Source organism: Peromyscus leucopus, chromosome 1 (genome assembly GCF_004664715.2).
Source record: "Peromyscus leucopus breed LL Stock chromosome 1, UCI_PerLeu_2.1, whole genome shotgun sequence".
NCBI lineage: Eukaryota > Metazoa > Chordata > Mammalia > Rodentia > Cricetidae > Peromyscus > Peromyscus leucopus.
Window position 1 is genome coordinate 183694174 of NC_051063.1, and position 20443 is coordinate 183714616.

The 20443-nt window shown below is 46.6% G+C and overlaps 2 protein-coding genes across 2 annotated transcripts in view; one reads left to right on the top strand and one right to left on the bottom strand.

Moving 5' to 3' along the window:
• The window catches only part of LOC114685786 (zinc finger protein 667-like), a 185079-nt gene that overhangs the window by 108063 nt on the left and 56573 nt on the right, over nt 1-20443 (top strand).
• LOC114685780 (zinc finger protein 582-like) lies at nt 9805-20023 on the bottom strand. The gene is made up of 5 exons (XM_028860405.2): nt 19904-20023; nt 17142-17232; nt 16594-16670; nt 15044-15170; nt 9805-11711 (listed from the first exon to the last, which is right to left on the bottom strand). The coding sequence occupies exons 3-5, from the start codon at nt 16600-16602 to the stop codon at nt 10414-10416; spliced, it is 1434 nt and encodes a 477-aa protein (XP_028716238.1). The 5' UTR covers nt 16603-16670; nt 17142-17232; nt 19904-20023; the 3' UTR covers nt 9805-10413.

Consider the following 20443-nt stretch of genomic DNA (forward strand, 5'->3'; position numbering starts at 1 on the left):
GAATCTAATTAATGCTAACAAGGCATGGCAGTGCACACCTGCAATCTCAATAATCAGAAGTCTGAGGCAGGAGACTTTCCAGGAGTTCAAGACTAGCCAATTAAACCCTGATAAAAAAAAAAAAAGAAAGAATAAAAGAAAGGAAAGGAAAAAAGAAAATCTCCAAGGGAGATGGCTCAGAGGGCAAAGGTACCTGTGGAGGTAAGTTTGATCCCTAGGACTTACTTGTTGGAAGGAGAGAACCAACTCCTAAAAATTGCCATCTAACACACACACACACACACACACACACACACACACACACACACACACACCCTGGTAATTTACATTTCAATTACTTTCCCACACATGCAAAATACACACTGGTATTTCTCATTCCAGTCAGTCAAATGGGCACACAGTCATGGTGATATATTGTGTATCCTAATAAACTTGCCTGAGGATCAGAGGACAGAGCCAGCCACTAGATTAGAAACAGAGCCAGGAAGTGGTGGCACACACCTTTAATCCCATGGCCCCTCTGTTTAATTACACCTTCATCAGTTTTCTGGTTTTCATAGTTTCATTCACTGCTTAAGCTTTTCTTTAATTCCTTTTCATAGGTTGAAAGTTTACCTGGGAGGGGTGTTGCCTTGGGTCGACAGTCCCTTTATTCCATTTAGCACCAAGCGTTCCTTTAAACTTTTTATGTCCTTGAGCACTGGCCTTAACTCTATGACACTTCCTGGAGCTCCTTTTCCCCTCAAACTGTACATTTTTAAAATTTTTTCTTGCTCAGCTTGCTCCTTTTCCTTATAGATATGCATAAGAGTGACCACTAATAACTACATGACATAGTCAATACTAGGTTCCTCTATCAGTTTCATTCATCCAAAAGTCTTTAATTTAGCCTCAGGCAGATTTTTTGGACAAGGGAAGCAGCCACATTCTTTGCCAAAAGATTACAAGAATGATCTCTAGGCCACTCACTAATATTCTTCTCCTCTGAAACCTCTTGAGTCAGGCCATCTTATCACCGCTGTGTTCCCCGCTCCTACTAGTATGGTCCATTAAACTATACTTAAAGCGTTCAACTTCTTTCCTAATCCAAAGTCCCAAAGTCCACATTCCACCAAAAAGTAGAATGGTCAGGCCTGTCACAGCAATACTCCCTGGTACTAACTTCTATTTGGTAACAGACTGCTGCTGTGCATATCCTACTTTATGATTTGTGGGTCAGATAATACCCATCTCATGATGGACAACTCAGGTCCCATCACCATTACAAATGGCCAAGCTACCTCTATTGTTCTTCTGAATTAGTCGATATGGCTGCAGGGTCCTGATACACTCTCTCCAACATGTCAATGAGATAATCATGAAAAACCCAAAGGAAAAAGCCATACAACACTTAAACCCAGGCAAGAGTCATACCCTCTATTTTCTCAAAATCAAGTCTCTAATACACACACATACGCGCACGGGGAGACAGACAGACACACACACACACACACACACACACACACACACACATTGATGATACAAAGAATACACAAATTCAGTTTCTCTTCTTTGCAAAAACATTTCTGAAGTTTTTCCAAACACATCCAGCAAACAGTTCTGCAGAAGACACAAGCTGGGTATCTTTTCATCCAATTCAGTTCTGGGTCTGTCAGGTCACAGACCCCACAGGTTGAGGGCTCAGCCCCTACAACTACCTCTTGATTCTGATGCTAGGTGCAAGGTCTCACCTGTGTTACCGAAGGACTGGCAATAAATCAAAGTTTTCTACGAGCCCCTCATAGCTCAATCAATTTGCCTGAGTGGCTCCCAGAACTCAGTAAAACCCTTGTTTACTAGATCATTATAAAGAATATGTTTCAAGGTAATATGAAGAGCTGGAGAGACGGCACAACAGGTCAAGTTCTCATTCAAGCTTGAAGACCAGAATTCAATTCCCAGAACCCACAAGAAAAGTTAAAGGAAGAATCAACTCCACAAAGTTACTGCACACGCCAGGAAGATCAGGGGTTCAAAGTCATCCTCTATTTATATAAAGAGTTTGAGGACTGCCTGGGGTACACGATACTGCCTCAAAACAACAAAACTGGCCTTCGGTGATTAACTTACCCTGCTGCCCCTCTCCTCTCCCGGTAGGGGTTTGAGACTGAAAAATCCTATTCCTCTAATCTCCTTTGGCGTCTGCGATGATCAGCCCCGACCCTAAAGCTACCTTGAGTCTGCCGGCCATCAATCACGAACAGTCAGTGAGATAGTCATTACTTTGGAGAGTCCAAGCATCGAAGTGCTGTAATGCAGACCCCCCCGGAAGACAGACCTACCACCATACGCTTCGCAGTCCTCTCACACTCACACCACTCATTTCTCTCAGACCTGCCTTCCTCTCTCACACTCACAGGAGCGTCCAGTCACACTGAAAACTCACAGCCCAGTTCGTTTCACACACACAGTCCGGCCTGGCACACCGAAGCACGCACTTAGATCCAGACCTCCCCCTGCACCCCCACCACCACCCCCCGACCCCGTCCTCTGAGCCCTCGCGCCCCCGGATCCCACGCATCCGCCCCGCCTACCTCCAAGGACGCTGGCCTCCGGGAAACGCGGGGATTACGAGGGTCTCCCCTGCCCGCGGCGCTCGCGCTCGCGCTCGGCAACGACCGCCTCAACTCCGGCTCCCGCTGCTGCCTTACCCGGACGGACGCTGTCAACCTAGGGACGCCGGGAGGGAACAGGCAAGCTTTCTGTGCGCAGGCGCAGCCTCTCGCAGCCACAACAGGGAAGGAGCCGAGTCCGGGAAAGCGGGGCTTAGCGTAAAAGGGGCGTGTTCCCAGAGAAGGCTGAACCGAGAGGCGGGCCTTAGGAGAAAATTTCTTAGTCTGAAGTGAAGGCGAGGCTAGGCAGAGGTGAGGGCGGGGCTTGGAGAGGGGGCGGGTTCTCAGCAGCCTCTAAAGGGGCGGGGCTTGCGGAGAAGGGGCGGGTTCTCAGCGGAGTCAATGGTGGGTGGTGCTAAATGGAGAAGGGGCGGGTAATCAGCGGAGTCAATGGTGAGGGCGGGGCTTGGAGAAGGGGCGGGTTCTCAGCGGAGTCAATGGTGAGGGCGGGGCTTGCAGAGAAGGGGCGGGTTCTCAGCGGAGTCAATGGTGAGGGCGGGGCTTGCGGAGAAGGGGCGGGTTCTCAGAGGAGTCAATGGTGAGGGCGGTGCTAAACGGAGAAGGGGCGGGTTCTCAGCGGAGTAATGGTGAGGGAGGTGCTAAGCGGAGAAGGGGAGGGATCGTAGCGGGATTAGGTGAGGGGCGGGGCTTAGCGAGTAGGGCGGTTCTCAGCACATTCTGAAGTGAGGGCGGGGCTTAGAAGAAGGGCGGGTTCTCAGCGGAGTCAATGGTGAGGGCGGTGCTAAGCGCAGAAGGGGCGGGTTCTCAGGCGTCTGAGGTGAGGGGCGGGGCTTAGGAAGTAGGGCGGGTTCTCAGCGCAGTACGAGGTGAGGGCGGGGCCTGGATGAGAAGGGGCGGGTTCTCAGCGCAGTACGAGGTGAGGGCGGGGCCTGGATGAGAAGGGGCGGGTTCTCAGCGCAGTACGAGGTGAGGGCGGGGTCTGGATGAGAAGGGGCGGGTTCTCAGGAGAGTCGGAGGTAAAGGGCGGGGCTTGTGAAGAAGGGCACGTCCTAAGGCTGCTCAGCGCACTATTGGAGGGCTGAGAGCTGGATGTGTGACTGAGGGCGTGATGATGCAGAGCGGGAGGCCCAGGTCTTCTGGGCTTGTCAGTTAGGTCAGTTAGGGTGACTCGTGCGCCAGCCCTACGTTAAGCTTCCCCCTCTGCCTAGAGACCACAAGCGTCCCTAGTTACCAGCCGCTGCGGAGGCGCGAGCGCTACTCCCGAGGACGTCTCCCTGATGTCTGGTTCCCTGTTACTTCACCAACCTCGATGTTAGTGTTTGAGGCTATGATTTTTTTTTTTTTCTTTTTGAGGGAGGAGATATGAGGTGATCGCTAGCCCAGACTAGCCAAGGGTAACTTTGAACTCCTGATCCTCCTGGATCTCTCAAATGTTTGGGGTTAAAGGAGTGAGCCCGCGACACCACGCTTGGAAGTTTGATCTTTTCGGGCTCAGCTTTGCCACAGCAAGAACAGCCACTATTCTGCATCTGATCGCCTCCTCCCTCCCACTCATGTTGATGACCTCTGTGGCCGACAAATCAGCATACTTTTTTTTCACCTGCAAAATGGGAGTGTCACGATTAGTGTTGGGAGCAGTGACTACGACAACTTCATAGGAACCAAAATACAAGAGTCAGGCTTCTTCTGCTCTTTGCCAAAGCGGAAATTATCCCTGCCTTTGAAGACCAAGAAACCAATACTTGTATCAAAGCTGAAATAAATAAAACAAGGCCATTTGGACGAAGAAAGAAGGAAAGAAACAAACACAATTCCCTGACTTCTTAGATCTTACGGCCCACGGATGGAGACAGACCCGACAAATGATGAAAAAAAAAAAAAAGGCTATGTAAAAATACAGAGCAGGAAGTGTGTATCACACTTATCCTATTTTCTTCAGTTAACATTTCAACATCTTTGAAAACCTTTTTCATAAAAGGTATCTGCTGGTCATCATCAACCCTGTCTTGACTCTACCTGGAAATCAAAGGCTTGGCCTCACCAAATCCCCCACTATTTGTGATGGAAATCCCAAACTTTGGTTATTTTTGCCTGTGTTTCTGACTCTAAAGTGGGGTTTCCACCACCCTCACTTCTTGAGTTCTATTAATTTGCTAGAGAGAGAGATAGATATCAAGGAAACAGGGTTGGGTTTTTTTTGTTTTGTTTTGTTTTGTTTTGTTTTTTTGGTTTTTCGAGACAGGGTTTCTCTGTGTAGCTTTGCGCCTTTCCTGGAACTCACTCTGTAGCCCAGGCTGGCCTCGAACTCACGGAGATCCACCTGCCTCTGCCTCCCGAGTGCTGGGATTAAAGGCGTGCGCCACCACCGCCCAGCTATTATAGGAGACTTTAAAGGACATGAATGAACAGGTTGAGATATTTAAGACAAAATCCAGAAGGACCCTGAGAATTGGAGCTTCTAACCCCACAGAATTGAAGTGTGTCACTCTCCCAGCACATGGTCTTTCTGAAAGCCTTGAAGGATTTTTTTTTTGCAGGGGTGTGGAGGAGGGAACTAAGGCTTCATTAGGTAGGCATGATTGATTCAATCATTGGTTACTGTTAATTCTTATCCCACACCCCAGAGAGCTGTGAGTTATAGCTGTCATAGCACTTGATTGGTTCCTCTGACAACTAGCTAGTTCCCTGTAGTTGTGTAAAGACCTTAGCAGATCACTGGGTGGTCTCGCTGGGTGTGGTGGCTCATTTCTGTAGTATCAGCACTCGAGGAGCTGCCACAAGTTCAAGGCCAGCTTTGGTTTCATAGTGAGTTCCAGGCCAGCCTAGGCTAGGATGATGATCCTGTTTCAAAACACTTTTAGCTCCTAGGAGCTGGAGATGCAAAAGTGAAGAAAAAGTAAACTTGCCAAAGAAAACGTTTAATCACCTCATTTGCAGAAACTCATACATGATTGAAAAGGCCTTTTTATAAATAACAAAAGTCTATCTTTCCACTCCTTGAAATGTGGAAAGGATAGGGGGTGATAGAAAGGTAAAGATGAATATATAGTAGCTGAGTAGACAAATATACATGAATTAATGATAGATGGGAAGACAGATGATGGATGAATAGCTAGGCAGATGGATGGACGGATGGACAGACAGACAGAAACCTCCTCGTTGGTCTCACCATCTAGACATCTTCTCTTCTGCTTTCTGCACTTTTCCATGTTCCTAGAGAGAGGACGGACGGGATGGTCTAATCCTAATCCTGAGGTAAGGGACAGGCATGTCAAGCTCCTTGGGTGGTGGTTTCTACAGTGGGGGAGGGGATGCTGGACTCTAAAGGACACACTCAAACCGTGGTGTAGGGAAGGAAGCTGAATTGCACTGAATCCAATGTCTATTGAAGTTGTAGAGGTAGCTCAGCGCTAAAGTGTGATAGTGATGAGCCCATGGATTGGATCAAGGGAATAAAAATATTAAAAACCAAACAAAACTGGGATGGTGCTCACCTACAAATCCAGCCTCAGCTACATAGTGAGACCCTGGCTCAACAAAACAACGTCTAGTAAAATGTATTCTTATCTCTGTCCTGTAAAACTGTCCACAAGGGATCAGAAGATATTAGAAGATATTAATCCAATCAGGGGTTGACACAAAAAGACATGAGTTTTTAATAATCTTTTGGTAAAAGCACCAAGGTAGTGAGGGATGTTTCACAGTACCACAGTGCCACCTGCTGGTAAAAGTGTTCAACTACACCTTGTTTGTTTCGGTTTTTTTGAGACAGGGTTTCTGTGTAGCCCTGGCTATCCTGGAACTCACTCTTTAGACCGAGATTGGCTTAGGACTCAGAGATCTGCCTAGAGGCCTCTGATGGGATTAAAGGCATGCACTACCACACCAGATGCCTGTTTTTTTTTGTTTTTTTTTTTTTTTTTTTTGTTTGTTTGTTTTGTTTTGTTTTTTAAAGAGGGAATATTGTTGCCCAAACTGGCCTGGAAGTTCTGGGGTCCAGTGATGCTCTCTCCTCAGTCTTCCAAATAACTACTCCACATCACTATACCCAGCCAACCTGTCTCCAACATGTGGGTTAGTTTGGGGCCTACTACTAAGATGTTGCTCTCATAAGTCAAACCTTTCTCCCATGCTTCCCCAGGCTGGACACACACATTCTGGGACCAGTTAGCCCAGACTCAATGCCTTGCAAAGCAGGGATTCCTTAATCCACTGATAACAGTGTGTCCACGTACTCAGTAGGCCTGGCTCCCAGACCAATTCTAATTTCACTGGAAGGGATGATGGGAAACATCCTTCTCATGGACTCCTAAAAGGCCACCCGCTCAATGGGATTTTGATTCCCAGAGGTCTTCCTAAGAGTCTCGGTCCAATTCACTGGTGAGAACTGACAGTCAGTGGCAGTTCAATGGTGTAAATGGTGGCAGTGGTCCAGACCCAGCACAGTTCTCAAGCTGGGTTGCAGGGAGGGAGGCTGCACCATCTAAGTACCTACTGGTAGATCTCTAGCCTGGAGAGACTCTTGTGGCTGTATCTACCCCCACCACCACCCCCACCACCCCCACAACCACCCCACCCCACCACCCAAAAAAACATGGACAAGATGCTCATCACAAATTTTTAAAGCATCAGAAATTCAGATGCAACCTGGGTATTCAGCAACAGAGAAATGGAGAGACAACCATTTTCTTTTTTTTTTTTTAAGATTGATTTTATTATTATTATACAGTGTTTTGCCTCTATGTCTGCCTGCAGGCCAGAAGAGGGCACCAGATCTCATTATAGATGGCTGTGAGCCACCATGTGGGTGCTGGGAATTGAACTCAGGACCTCTGGAAGAGCAGCTAGTGCTCTTAACCACTGATCCATCCCTCCAGCCCCCAACCATGGCGGATTTTCACAACGTCAGCGGATATGTGAACATACAAAAACCTTTGTTTGAAAAATCATGAAGACACAAGTCAGAAAATACTGCAGAATGTGATTGCCTTGTTGAAGTTTTAAAAAATTAGGTATGTCTTTTGGGATTGTGTTACTGTGGCAAAATAGCAAGGAAGAGCCTAAGAATGTGAGACGACGTCACACACTGGCTACTCAAGGTACATAGGGTATGCTGCCTAGGCTAGATTTTCTTTTTGTTCTGTTTTGTTTTTGTTTTTCAAGTCAGGGTTTCACTGTGCAGCCTTGGCTGTCCTAAAACTCACTCTGTAGACCAGGCTAGCCTCAAACTCAGAGATTCTCCCTACCTTGGTCTCTGGAGTGCTGGAATTAAAGGTGTGTGCCACCCAGCGGATAGGTTGTATTTCAATTAGACCCAAGCTAGAATGATCTGAAGAATCTCAACTGGGGGATAGCCTCCATCAAAGTGGTTGGTGGGAAAGTATATGGATGAGGCATTATGTTTTTCCAGACAGGGTTTCTCTGTGTAGTTTTGGTGCCTGTCCTGGATCTTGCTCTGTAGACCAGGCTGGCCTCGAACTCACAGAGATCCACCTGACTCTGCCTCCCGAGTGCTGGGATTAAAGGCGTGCACCACCACCACCCGGCTGATGTGGGAGGGCTAGGTCTGGCACTAGGTTGGGGCATCTCTTGGAGGATGAAGCTATTTGTTCCTTCTCATTGAGTGCCATCAAAGGCCCTTCATCCTGAAGGATGGTTTCTTGTTGCAAATCAGTTTGATAGGGTAGCATTTCTTTCATTAAAACATGAAGTTCTTTTCCAGAAGCCCCCAGAAGAGCCCAACAGCCAACACAGAGACACACTTGCCACTCTTGAGAAGCACAGGAGGCTGGAAAATTCGAATCTGCTATCTTCAGATTTTGTTTGGTTTGTTTTTTGAGATAGGTTTCTCTGTGTAACCCTGGCTGTCCTGGAACTAGCTCTGTAAACCAGACTGCCCTCTGCCACCCTGACCAGCCTATCTTCAGATTCTAAAGCAAGAAGCAGATGCTAACAATAACTGGGTAAGCAGTTAAAATCTACCAGTGACACAAGACCAAAGGATGGCCCAAAACCAATCTAGACATGTAGAAACTAAGAAACCCTGTCCAAAATCAAGACTGTTCCTGAAATAGGAAGAAGTAACTGAGAGTAATGTAAGAATCAGACACAGGGCAGTGTGGGATATTCCTTTGCCCTGTGTGAATATATGTCACTGTGAGCAGGTTAATAAGGAAGCTGATTGACCTATAGCCAGAGAGGTAGAGGTTAGGTGGCGCTGGCAGACCAAAAGAGAGCATGAAGAAGAGGAGTCTCAGCATCTCAAGGAGATGCTCAGGAGATGAACTTGCCATACCGAGACAAGGTACCAAGCCATGTGGCAGAACATAGAAGAAATATGGGTTAATTTAAGAGTTAGATAGTAACAAGCCTGAGCTAATGGCCAATCATTTGCAATTAATAATGTCTCAGTGTGGTTATTTGAGAGCAGCTGCCAGGACAGAAAAATCCACCTACAGGGCAAGAAGACCTTTTCCTACAGATTCCACATCTTCTGGTCTAGAAGTCATGAAAATATATTGTCTACACAGAGTGAACGGTTTCAACTAGAAATAGAGCCAAATACTGTGCCACAGGCCTTATAATTCCAGTACTAGTGAGACCGAGGCAAGAGGGCTGCCCCCAAATTGAAGAGCAACCAGGGCTACACAGCAGTACTTTGCTCAGGCCCCAATTATATAAACTAAATTTAGAAACAAGTCCTTGGGCTGCAAAAGGATGTAAAACTACTTTTTTTGTTCATTTTATCTGTTGACTGGGTGCTTGGTAGTTTAATTTGTGTGTGTGTGTGTGTGTGTGTGTGTGTGTGTGTGTGTGTGTGTGTGTGAATATATAGCCCAAACTGGCCTTGAACTTGAGGCAATCCTCCTGCCTTAGCTCCCCAAGACCTGGGATTATAAGCATGTACCACCATGCATGGCTGTTTTATAGTTCTGAATCGTTCACTTAGCGTGTTTGAGTACTCACTCAGATTTCCATATAGAAGCATGTATTCAAAACCTGTAAACCATTCCTCTGGGATTAAAAAAAATGTGTGTTTTGAATTATGAAAGGGGCCAGTGAGACTGCTCAGTGGATAAGCCTGGTAATCTACGCTCAACTTCTGGAACCCACATAAATGAGTGACTCCACAAAGTTGCCCTCTGATCTCTATATACACACACGTGTGTACACACACACATACACACAGAAATCTTTATAAAATTCTTTTACTTCCTCTGGGATAGCTCTTGGGGGTGGGGTTGCTGTTTTATGACAGGGTCTCACTGTGCAGCCAACTGGCCTGGAACGCACAGAGATCTACCAGCCTCTGCCTCCCAAGTGCTAGGATTCAAGTGTGTTACCACACCCTGGATGTAGCTTTATTTCTTACCTTTCTTAGCACGTAAAATTATCGATTTGTTCTTTTTATTGCCACACATGGTGTCTACAGGATTTATCTCCTGGTTGACCCAGGAGTAATTTGGCTTCCCTGCGACTAAAGCTGGGCATGGTGGCACATACTTTTAATATCCCAGCATTCAGAAGGCGGAGGCAGGCAGATTAGGAGTTCCAGGCCAGCCTGGTCTACATAGCAAATTCTGGGCCAGCCGAGCCTAAATTAGAGACTGTATCTCAAAAACAAAACAAAACAAACAAAAAAGGCACATAAAAATCCCATGACTAGATTCTGTGGAGTGTTGGGAGACAAAACTATTTCCAACCTTTCCCTGTTAATTGATTTAGAAAACTCTAAATTGAGGCATCTTATTAGCAGTACACTGAGCTCTCCTTTCTCCAAGATGCACCGGCCGTAATCGCCCTACGCTAATGGGCTCCTTGTATTATTTCCATTCCTGTGGTTGCTTGCCAGCACAAACTCCCTGATGATTAATAGCGGGTAAGGGCCGAGGGACGGCTTTTCTACATTTATTATGTTCACACGCGTTCCTCTATTGCGCCGTCTGGGAGGCTGAACGGTAGCTGGATCGTGACGTACGCTCCTGCCACATCCCTTGTAGGGCTTTTCCTTGGAACAGCTCACCTGATGTTGACTCAGTTGTGAGCAATGGCTGGAGGCTTTCCCACATTCCTTGAACTCGTATGGCTTCTCATGGGTATGGATTTTATGATGGACCGTGAGATGTGAGACCCGCTTGAAGGCCCTACTGCACACCGTACACTGGTAGGGTTTCTCCCCGGTGTGAATTCTCTGATGTTGCTTAAGCTGCGAGTTCACTCGAAAGGTCTTGCCACATGCCTTGCACTCATAAGGTTTCTCTCCAGTATGAATTCGCCGATGTCGGATAAGAGTGGATCCTTGGTTAAAAGCCTTCCCACAGTCTTTACATTCGAAGAGTTTCTTGCCAGTGTGGACAGTCTGATGCTGAATCAGCTGAGACCTATGACTAAAGGTCTTCCCACACTCCTTACACACGTAGGGCTTTTCACCGGTATGAATCCTGTGATGGACTTTAAGATGCGAGATCCGATTGAAGGCCTTGCCACAGTCCTTACATTGATAGGGTTTCTCCCCGGTATGGATTCGCTGGTGCTCAATGAGCTGTGAGCTCCGACTGAAGGCTTTAGCACAGTCTTTACATTCATAAGGTTTCTCACCTGAATGAACCCTCTGGTGTTGTATGAAATTTGAGCCAGAATTGAAGGCCTTCCCACATTCTTTACATTCATAAGGCTTCTTGCCAGAATGAATATTCTCATGCTGGATTAGTCGTGAACCGTATTTAAAAGCCTTCCCACACTCCCTACATTTGTAGGGCTTCTCACTAGTAGGAATTCCTTGATTGATGCGGAATTCCTTGTGCCACAAGTCTTTTTTGCGTTTATTATATCGGCAGGACTTTCTCTGGGAAAAAGTAAGAGGTGCTTGCTGCTTTAAAGCGGGCATTTCCTCATGACTGATTAACACGGGACTGGCATTTCTGTCTGGATTTCCTGGTTCTCTGTCAAACAGGCCTTCGTCTTCCCCATCATCCTGGAAGCTCGAGCCCTCAAGACCACAGCTTGCAAGGCCTCCCATTATCCCCCACCGTGGCGACTCCATTTCATTAACGTGTGGCTTTGCAGACAGTATTTTGGCACCGTATCCAGGTTCCAATGCTGAAACGGAAGTGAAACGGAAAATGGTCATTTTTCTTTTTCCAGGAGAAGAACCTACGGTGGAAGCTGGCAGGTTCTCGGGGGATCACCAATGAGAGACACACGCCTCTGCTCACGCCTCCTCCCTGCCACCGCTCAGCATTCTCGTCAGGGTTCCCAACCTGGCGGTGTCTGTCTCACACAAGCGTCCCACGAGGACAGCTGGAAAGGCAGGAGCCTTCAAACATGCGACTGTTTCGGGGAAGATTTCTTTCCAATGTCTAGCCAAGCAATCATGGGGGGAGGCGGGCATGAAGAGTCATTTCTGTTTGTGGGTGATCTGGCCGAGCAAAACACAGCTAAGATTGCCCTTGGAAGTACCCTGATGTTTATTAGATTCTAACTTGTGTTGGGGGCCCAGCACCTATAATTAATTACCTGTTCATGGTTTTATTCACTATGACTAATGACCTTTCTTTGTTTTTTTTCTTTTCTTTTGTTGTTGTTGTTTTGGTTTTGGTTTTTTTGAGACAGGGCTCCTTTGTGTAGCCCTGGAACTCGCTCTGTAGACCAGGCTGGCCTCGAACTCACAGCGATCTGCCTGCCTCTGCCTCCCAAGTGCTGGGATTAAAGGCGTGGGCCACCACTACCCAGCCACGAATGACCTTTCTAATAAATCCTTGCCAGACTTTTAAAAAGTATTGGAAGCTCCGACACCTATACACTCTTGACTATGGCTAAGCAACCCGAAATCAGGCATACAGAGAGGTGGAGGAGGCAACATTAGAAATGAGGAGCGGGAGGAAAGCAGTGTTTCGATGCTTCTAAAACATCAGTGTAGTTTTGACCCATGTTTAGAAACACACTAGCAGATTCCACAAAAGCAGAAATATAATCAAGAGTGACTTCTGCCAATGGCCAGCTTCCCGGTAGGGCTTCAGGGCTTGTGCAGGAACAGGGAACAGGTACAAGAACCCGTCCTCTTGATTTGGTGGTGGTAACACAGGCGTACAAACCTGCCAGCGTTCATCAGTACTGCACGTAAGGGGTGTACATTTTATCCGGTGTAAATTATACTCTGCAAAACTCATGCGGATTCTGCCGGATGCACCGAGGAGGGATCAGGTGATGGTTGCCAATGTATGCTTAAAGAATGGTTTAGATGGTAGCTTCTGTTATGTGTATTTTATCATACCTTTAAAAAGAAGTGATGGGAAGGGTGTGTGACTGGATCGACCTGCCTGAGTACCTAAGGGCATGTGTGGGAGAAAAAAATAAACCAAAGGGCACGCTGACACACTTGCCTACCAGGACATGGTAACAACACAGCAGCTATCCTTTGGTACATCCGGTCACCACCTTCTCCTGTGGTTTCCTCTAAGCTGAATCGTAAGTAACCACCATGGCCACTGCCAACTCTGGAACTTTGCCATTATTTAAAAGGAATGTTGAAAAAAGAATGACCTTGTGTCTCGTTTCGAGCTCAGTTTACTCGGGGATGAGACCCTTCTACAACATCATGTTTTGCTCTTATCCAGATTATAAGCAAAAACTGCATGGGGGTGGGGGGCAGGCAAGATAGCGCAGTGGGTAAGTACACCTGCCACGAAAGCCTGACGACCCGAGTTCAATCCCAGGACCCAGAAGTCAGATGCCCTGGCTCACATCTGTAATGCCAGCACTCCTACAGTTAGATGAGAGGCAAAAACAAGAGAATCAGCTGGAAGCTCCTGGAACTATCCTGGATTTCGAAGCCTGGCCAAAATGAGAAACTTCTTCTCAAAATGAGAAGCCTCAGGAAGGTGAGAGATCTGCTCCCAAAAGTTGTCTCCAAATGCGTGTACTGACATTCCACACACACACACACACATAAGGAAAATACTTTTTAAAGGCTCCGTGGTGTACTTCATCCAATCCTACCTGGCCCGTGAAGTGGCCAGCTACACTGTAACCACAGCAACCGACCTCACTGAGTTAAAGACTCATTTATATGATGGCGCAAGGAACCATGGGCCAAAGTGACGACTGCTTCTGCGTACATTCACAAAGCTCGTGAAGCAGATGGCCCCAGAGGACCACACAGACCCTGCGTCACATCAGTTTCACTTTATTATTTTTATTTATTTATTTATTTATTTATTTATTTATTTATTTATTTATTTATTTATTATTTTGGTTTTTCGAGACAGGGTTTCTCTGTGTAGCTTTGCACCTTTCCTGGAACTCGCTTTTGAGACCAGGCTGGCCGCGAACTCATGGAGATCCACCTGCCTCTGCCTCCCGAATGCTGGAATTAAAGACGTGGGCCACCACCTCCCGCTCAGTTTCACTTTATTTGTGAACGGACTGAGAGAAAGCTACAGAGGTATACAAAAAGGTCACAAACTAGAAAAGCAATAGGTGTCTGCTGGGGCCTGACCACATGGAGAGACAGACTCCAAATACTCGGGTGCCCACTTACATGCTGACCCACTCAGAGGCTAGAACAGCTGGTTATCGTGTTACAAAGGACGGCGGCCAGGAGTGCAGCCTGATGTACAGAAGACTGTGCGAACAGCCGAGGACATCGACACGGACACAGTTGCAGGAACTACGGTGACTTTGAGTGCTTGCTCTCTTCCGGCCGTGTGGGAAAAACACTTTGGCTACCTCTATAGAAATGCCTCTGAGAGCACTCCTTTCTCCAAGATGCCGTTCTCTCTCCCGGATCCACCTAGCATGACTGGGGTTACTCCAGGGGCACGTTTTCACTCTTCTAAGTAAGGCCTTCCGTAATGCCATACTATATAAAACTATCTGAAGAGCGTTCTACTGGTGATTTCTGCTTAACTCTTAACGCCACAATATGGCAATAATACGGAAGTCTCCTGGGTTTCTAGTCCCAGCACTCACCTGAACGCAGGCCTCCTGCTGTGCCCCTCTCCTCTAGCCAAGGCTCCCTTCCTTGCTCTAGGATGGCTATCACATCGGGTTTGGATATGGTAAGACCTGAAGAAGAGGAAAGAAAAACTACACACCATATGGTCAGACTGAGAGGCCTTGGAATTCAGATCCAGGGCTCTGTCACTGAGCAGGGAGAGAGTTGCAGAAAGGACGAAAAGAAAACCTAACAGTCGGGGACCCGACTTCAAGCAATTGGCTGCTGCCTTTTGTATACTCCGGAGTGGGCGGTCGTGGAACTGAAAGGTACCAATAGCTGACAATAGGCAGGGGCATGCCCAGGAAGACCCAGACTAACGGACCATAGCTGACAAGGCAGGGGCATGCCCAGGAAGACCCAGACTAACGGACCATAGCTGACAAGGCAGGGGCATGCCCAGGACGACCCAGACTAACGGACCAGACCACTTTACCCAGTGAGACCAGATGGCCGTAGTTTTCCAGCATCACCTCTCTGTACAAGTCCTTCTGAGCAGGCTGGAGGCACTCCCATTCTTCGTGGGAGAAAGTTACGGCCACGTCCCTGAACAGTTCTGAACCCTGAAACAAGAGGGGTGAACGGCGCGTGACTATTTCATTCAAGGGGGTGTTTCCCAGTGGGGTGAGAGGAGCTGGAGGAGGTCTCTGGAGAAAGGGGTGGTTCTGGTGAACAAAGCAGCTGGGGTTGCTTGTCAACAACAACAAAAAAACAAGCACGAGGAAGACACAGTCTTAAAATATTTTCATACACTCCATTTTGCTGCAGACCACCACTCCTATGTATAGGTCTGGGATGAAAATTAAAGGTTAAATGGAGTTTTCATAAATTCTCAGTTCAGGTTAGAAGTATCGTTTCTATTTTGTGACAAAGATACTTGATGAACTTTTCCCTAAAGATTTTAAGAAAATCTTTTAAAAAACCATAGCCACCATGGTACCACACGCCTGTAATACCAGCACTCCAGAAGCAGAAGCAGGTGAATTACTGTGAGTCTGAGGCCACAGTCTCATCTACAAACTGAGTTCCAGGCCAGCTAGTACTACACAGTAAGACCCTGTCTTGGAAGAAAAACCTGTGTATCTCAGAGGGAGGAGCTTCATCTTAGTCAAGAGTTTGTTGCCAAGCTCAGTTCACCATGACATCAGAACATAGCACAAGCACCTTCTTCATGAGACAATGAATGAAGACTACTTTCATTGACTGTACAACTTCCTAAATGAAAAGAATAAAACATCCTCCTATTTTGGAACCGAAGTACGGATCGAATCTCTAAAGCTCTTCCAAGCTCTGAGAACCCACCCATCAACCCATCAGGCTGAGAATCTCATTTGCTATTCCCATGAGCCTCAGCTCTGTATTTCTCTTGTGCTTAAGCCGAAGAAGATAATGGAGAAAGACCCGAAGGTTTGGTGTAACCTCGAATCAGATCATACTCGGGCATCTAATCTCTGGATTCCCAACTAGGTCTCCACCACACCCAAATGTCAATCTCTTCCACAGGCTGAAAGGGTGACGAATGCCACCTCCTTGTTTCCCTGTGTGACCGTTCTCTCTTCTTTCAAATCTTAGCTCCTACAAGGATGCTCCCATCTTATGCAGGGAAATGGAGGTCTGCTCAGAAAATCTCACTACAGAATGAATCTACAGCACTCCAGAATGACGTGTGTCAGAGAAGATGGAGCAATAAGAAAGGGCTTAGCTTGGGCTGGGCGGCAGTGGTGGCACACTTTTAAACCCAGCACTCAGGAGGCAGAGGCAGGTGGATCTCGGTGAATTCGAGGCCAGACTGGTCCAGAGAGTGACTTCCAAGACAGCCGGGGCTACACAAAGAAATCCTGTCTCAAAAAACCAAAACATAGCCCAGCCTATCATCCTACCATCTTGTTTACTCCCTAAAACAGACCTCAGGGGACCAGATTAACTGGTGGGATCTGGGTGGGAAGTTTCAGGATAACAAATATTTACATGATTTTAAAAACTCACGAGAGGCATGACTTCCGGGAGTTCAAGGGCTGATGGGTCTTCCTCTTGGGGAAGGACAGAGTCCTTAGATGTCAGAGCTGAGGGAGGAAAGAGCAAACACGAAGGTCTAAGCCTGCGTGGAAGCTCCCTGAACGCCAGGGTCATGTTTGCACCTGTTTCTGACCGCCCGTTAACTTATAGAGAGCTAGGATAAACCGATACCCAACACCAGCAGCCTGCTTTAGCTGCTGCTGAGGTGGCACAGCATGAGTGGTCCTTTCTCCCCCACTTTCCTTAAATTCTGCAGGTGGTGCAAAACTCAGGGGTCCTCAGACCTGTCCCAGTGATGGAGACCCATACATTACTCAAAGGACAGGAAAGCTCTCCTCACCTAGGGAGTGAGTAAGGAGAACTTGCATAATGTACGTAGTCCTAGACCTGAAATGAAGCATTCACAGGACTCAGCCATTTAATCTCCCACACAGCAAATGGAACCACTCTGAAGTCACCCTGGCTATTTCTCCAACTTCCAAATTCATAAAGAACTCCACAGCTCAAACTGGGCCTACCTGGTGTCAAGAATTGGACAATTAGATGGGCGGCGCCAGGACTCCATCATCAGAACATAAACATATCCTTCCAGAGACACAGCAGTCATGTCTGTTGAAGAAAAATGCACCAAATTAGTACATAAATAGGTTAAGACTGCAAGTAGGTAAGTGTGGAATTGATTTTAGCATAGCCACAATAATAGAATATGACACCAATAATCAAACTTGAGTTTGAGGGGGTAAGAAATGGCTCAGTGGTTAAGAGCACTTGCTGCTCCTGCAGAGAGGACTTGGGTTCAGTTTCCAGCACCCACATCAGGCAATTTGCAACTGCCTGTAACTCCAGCTCCAAGAGATCCCACATCCTCTTCTGGACTCCTCAAGCAACCGCACTCACAATCACAAACCCACTCACACACAATCTTTAAAAACAAAATGACGGGCTGGAGAGATGGCTCAGAGGTTAAGAGCACTGACTGCTCTTCCAGAGGTCCTGAGTTCAATTCCTAGCAACCACATGGTGGCTCACAACCATCTATAACAAGATCTGGTGCCCTCTTCTGGCCTGCAGTCATACATGCTTTATACATAGTAAATAAATAATCTTTAAAAACAAAATGATATTGAGGGCTGGGCATAGTGACACACACCTTTAATCACAGCACTCAGGAGGAAGAGGCAAGTGTATCTCTGTGAGTTCCAGGCTACATAGACTTTCCCTCTCAAAAAAAAAATTTTTTTTAAAGAAATTAAAAGCATCAGTTATTTGCTGGCAGACTTTTCTTTCCTGGCCGCCATTCCCAAGTTATCACACAGAGGATTATATTAATTACAAATGCTTGGCAAATAGCTCAGGTTTGTTACTACCTCTTACGTTTAAATTAACCCATATTTCTTATCTATGTTTTTCCACGTGGCTTGGTACCTTTTCTCAGTACGGCATGCCCATCTTGTTTCTATTTGCTGGCGAATACTCAGCTCTGCCCTTCTTCCTCCGAGCAATCTCAGTTTAGCTCTCCCGCCTAAATATATTCTGTTCAGCTATGGCCAGTTCAGTCACCTTCTTTATTAAAATAATCACAGTGACATATATTCACACAGTATAAAAGATTATTCCACAGTTATTGCCGAGCGATGGCGCACACCTTTAATCCCAGCTCTCAGGAGGCAGAGGCAGGAAGATCTCTGAGTTTGAGACCAGCATGGTCTACAAAGCTAGTTCCAGGATGAGCTACACAGAGAAACCCTATCTCAAAAAACAAAACAAAACAAAAACAAACAAACAAAAAAAAAACCCCAAAAAACAAAACCATCAGTTATTAAGAAGTTATTCACAACTAGATCATTTGCACAATTAAAGAACATTCAGCAAAAAGAAATCCAACCATTACTGGTACATGGGTTCAAAACAAGAAAACAAAGCATGGAAGAGAAAAACATCCTAGGTGGCTAATGAAATGGCTCACTGGGTAAAGGCACTTCTGTAAAGTTTGATTCCCACAACCCACATGGTGGAAGGAGAGACCCACTCCTACAAGCTGTCCTCCGACCTCCACTAGGGTGTTTATGGCACACAATGGCCCCCACAAAAACCAACAAAAAAAAATCCAAAGTTTTGTAGTGTTACCATTTAACCACTTCTTGAGTTCATTAAAGAAATGCTACCTTGTAAAGGATCATAAAGGAATACCTGTCACGTCACAGACATTTCTAGTTTGTAAGTGAAATAATTATGAAAGGTCCTTAGCGTGATGTAATGGGAAGTGCGCCCTTGTTACAAGCACTTTTATAAGCACCATTTCATCACCGGCACAACATCCTATCGTAGGGACAGCCCAGGACTCACTCAACACTGTCTTCACTGCTGGACAACGGACCTAAAACAAGATCATTTAGATGGCCCTAAGTGTTGCTTCTAAACCAGTGGCTCTATGGTTCTAAATGTTTTTGGGGTCCTGCAACATATATCATATAAACCAAGATCTCCCTTTAAAAGGCTATACTCACACTTGGGTTTGTCTTATTCTTTTCTAAATGTCTATTAAGTCCTGTGTTTAACCCTGTTTAAAAATGTAGGGGGCTGAACCCGGGCGGTGGTGGCGCCTCTGTGAGTTCGAGGCCAGCCTGATCTACAGCGCAAGATCCAGGACAGGCGCCAAAACTACACAGAGAAACCCTGTCTCGAAAACAAAAACAAAAACAATGTAGGTGCTGAGGAGGTGGCTCAGCGGGTTCAAAGAACTTGCTGCCCTTGGGGAGGACCCATGTTAGGGTTCCAGCACCCACATGGCAACTACCAACCCTATAACTTCTGGTCTCTGTGGACACTGCATGCAAGCAACACACACACACACACACACACACACACACACACACACACACACACACACACTACACCACACCACACACACACACACAAGTAAATCCTTTTAAAAATTTTTACTGTAAATGTACTTTAATCAACTCAAGATCTGCTCTAATATGTAATAATATATATGTATAATAAAATACTTCGTCTCAGGATACACAAAGGCAAACGTAGTGTTAAACGCAAAACATCCTTAATTTCAGAAGGTGGAGGAACCTTCCCAAACTGCCCTAGGTCTACCAGGTTAGCTGAGAAATTGGGCACAAGAAGGGGGCACCAACTGAGCGCTAGCCGCGGGGACGACGGGAAATGTAGTCCAGGACCGGGAAGCCTATGAAAAACGGTGGGTCCAGGCATCGCGATTAATCTGAAGGCTGAGACTCTTGGTCCGCGGCGCCTGCTCCTTACTCACCGCGGAGCTTCCGGATAACTCCATTTGTTTCCTCCTTGGTCTGCCTGCCCACTGCCCACAGCCCGATTACCGCCTCAATACCAGCGGACTCGCTGCTCGATGCCGGAAGAAGGCGCAAGCGCAGAAGCGCCTCTGGCGCTAACGTCGCAGTCCTTTCTGGGAAATGTAGTCTCCAGGCTGCCAAGCGGCCTAAGCAGGTGTAAGGGGTTTTGTGAGCCTATGTGCTGAGATGTGGAAGGGTGTTCGAATCCCTAATCCCGTAGTCTTCTGCTGAAAGTCGCGCGTGATTCCTTCTCTGGCTATGAGTGCGTGGCCATGGCAGTGTATACAGTAACTCTTGGGACTAAGTGTGCTGTTTGATTTTAATCCTGTGTGAGTTGTTTGGTATGCAAACTGGGCACGGTTAACCGTGGATGCACACTTGTGAAAATGTGACTGAAAAGTTTTCCATTTATAGAAGATCTACAGCTAACATTTCAATTAATTGGGAAACAAAACAAAACCCTACTGTTGTACACCCAAGATTGAAGCAAGGTAATG

Bases quoted from the DNA above. Each gene is read 5' to 3' on its own strand.
- LOC114685780 (XM_028860405.2), bottom strand. The intron at 11,712-15,043 runs GTAAAGTGGTCT...CTTCCGTTTCAG, and splicing joins CGGCCATCTGGTCTCACTGG to CATTGGAACCTGGATACGGT.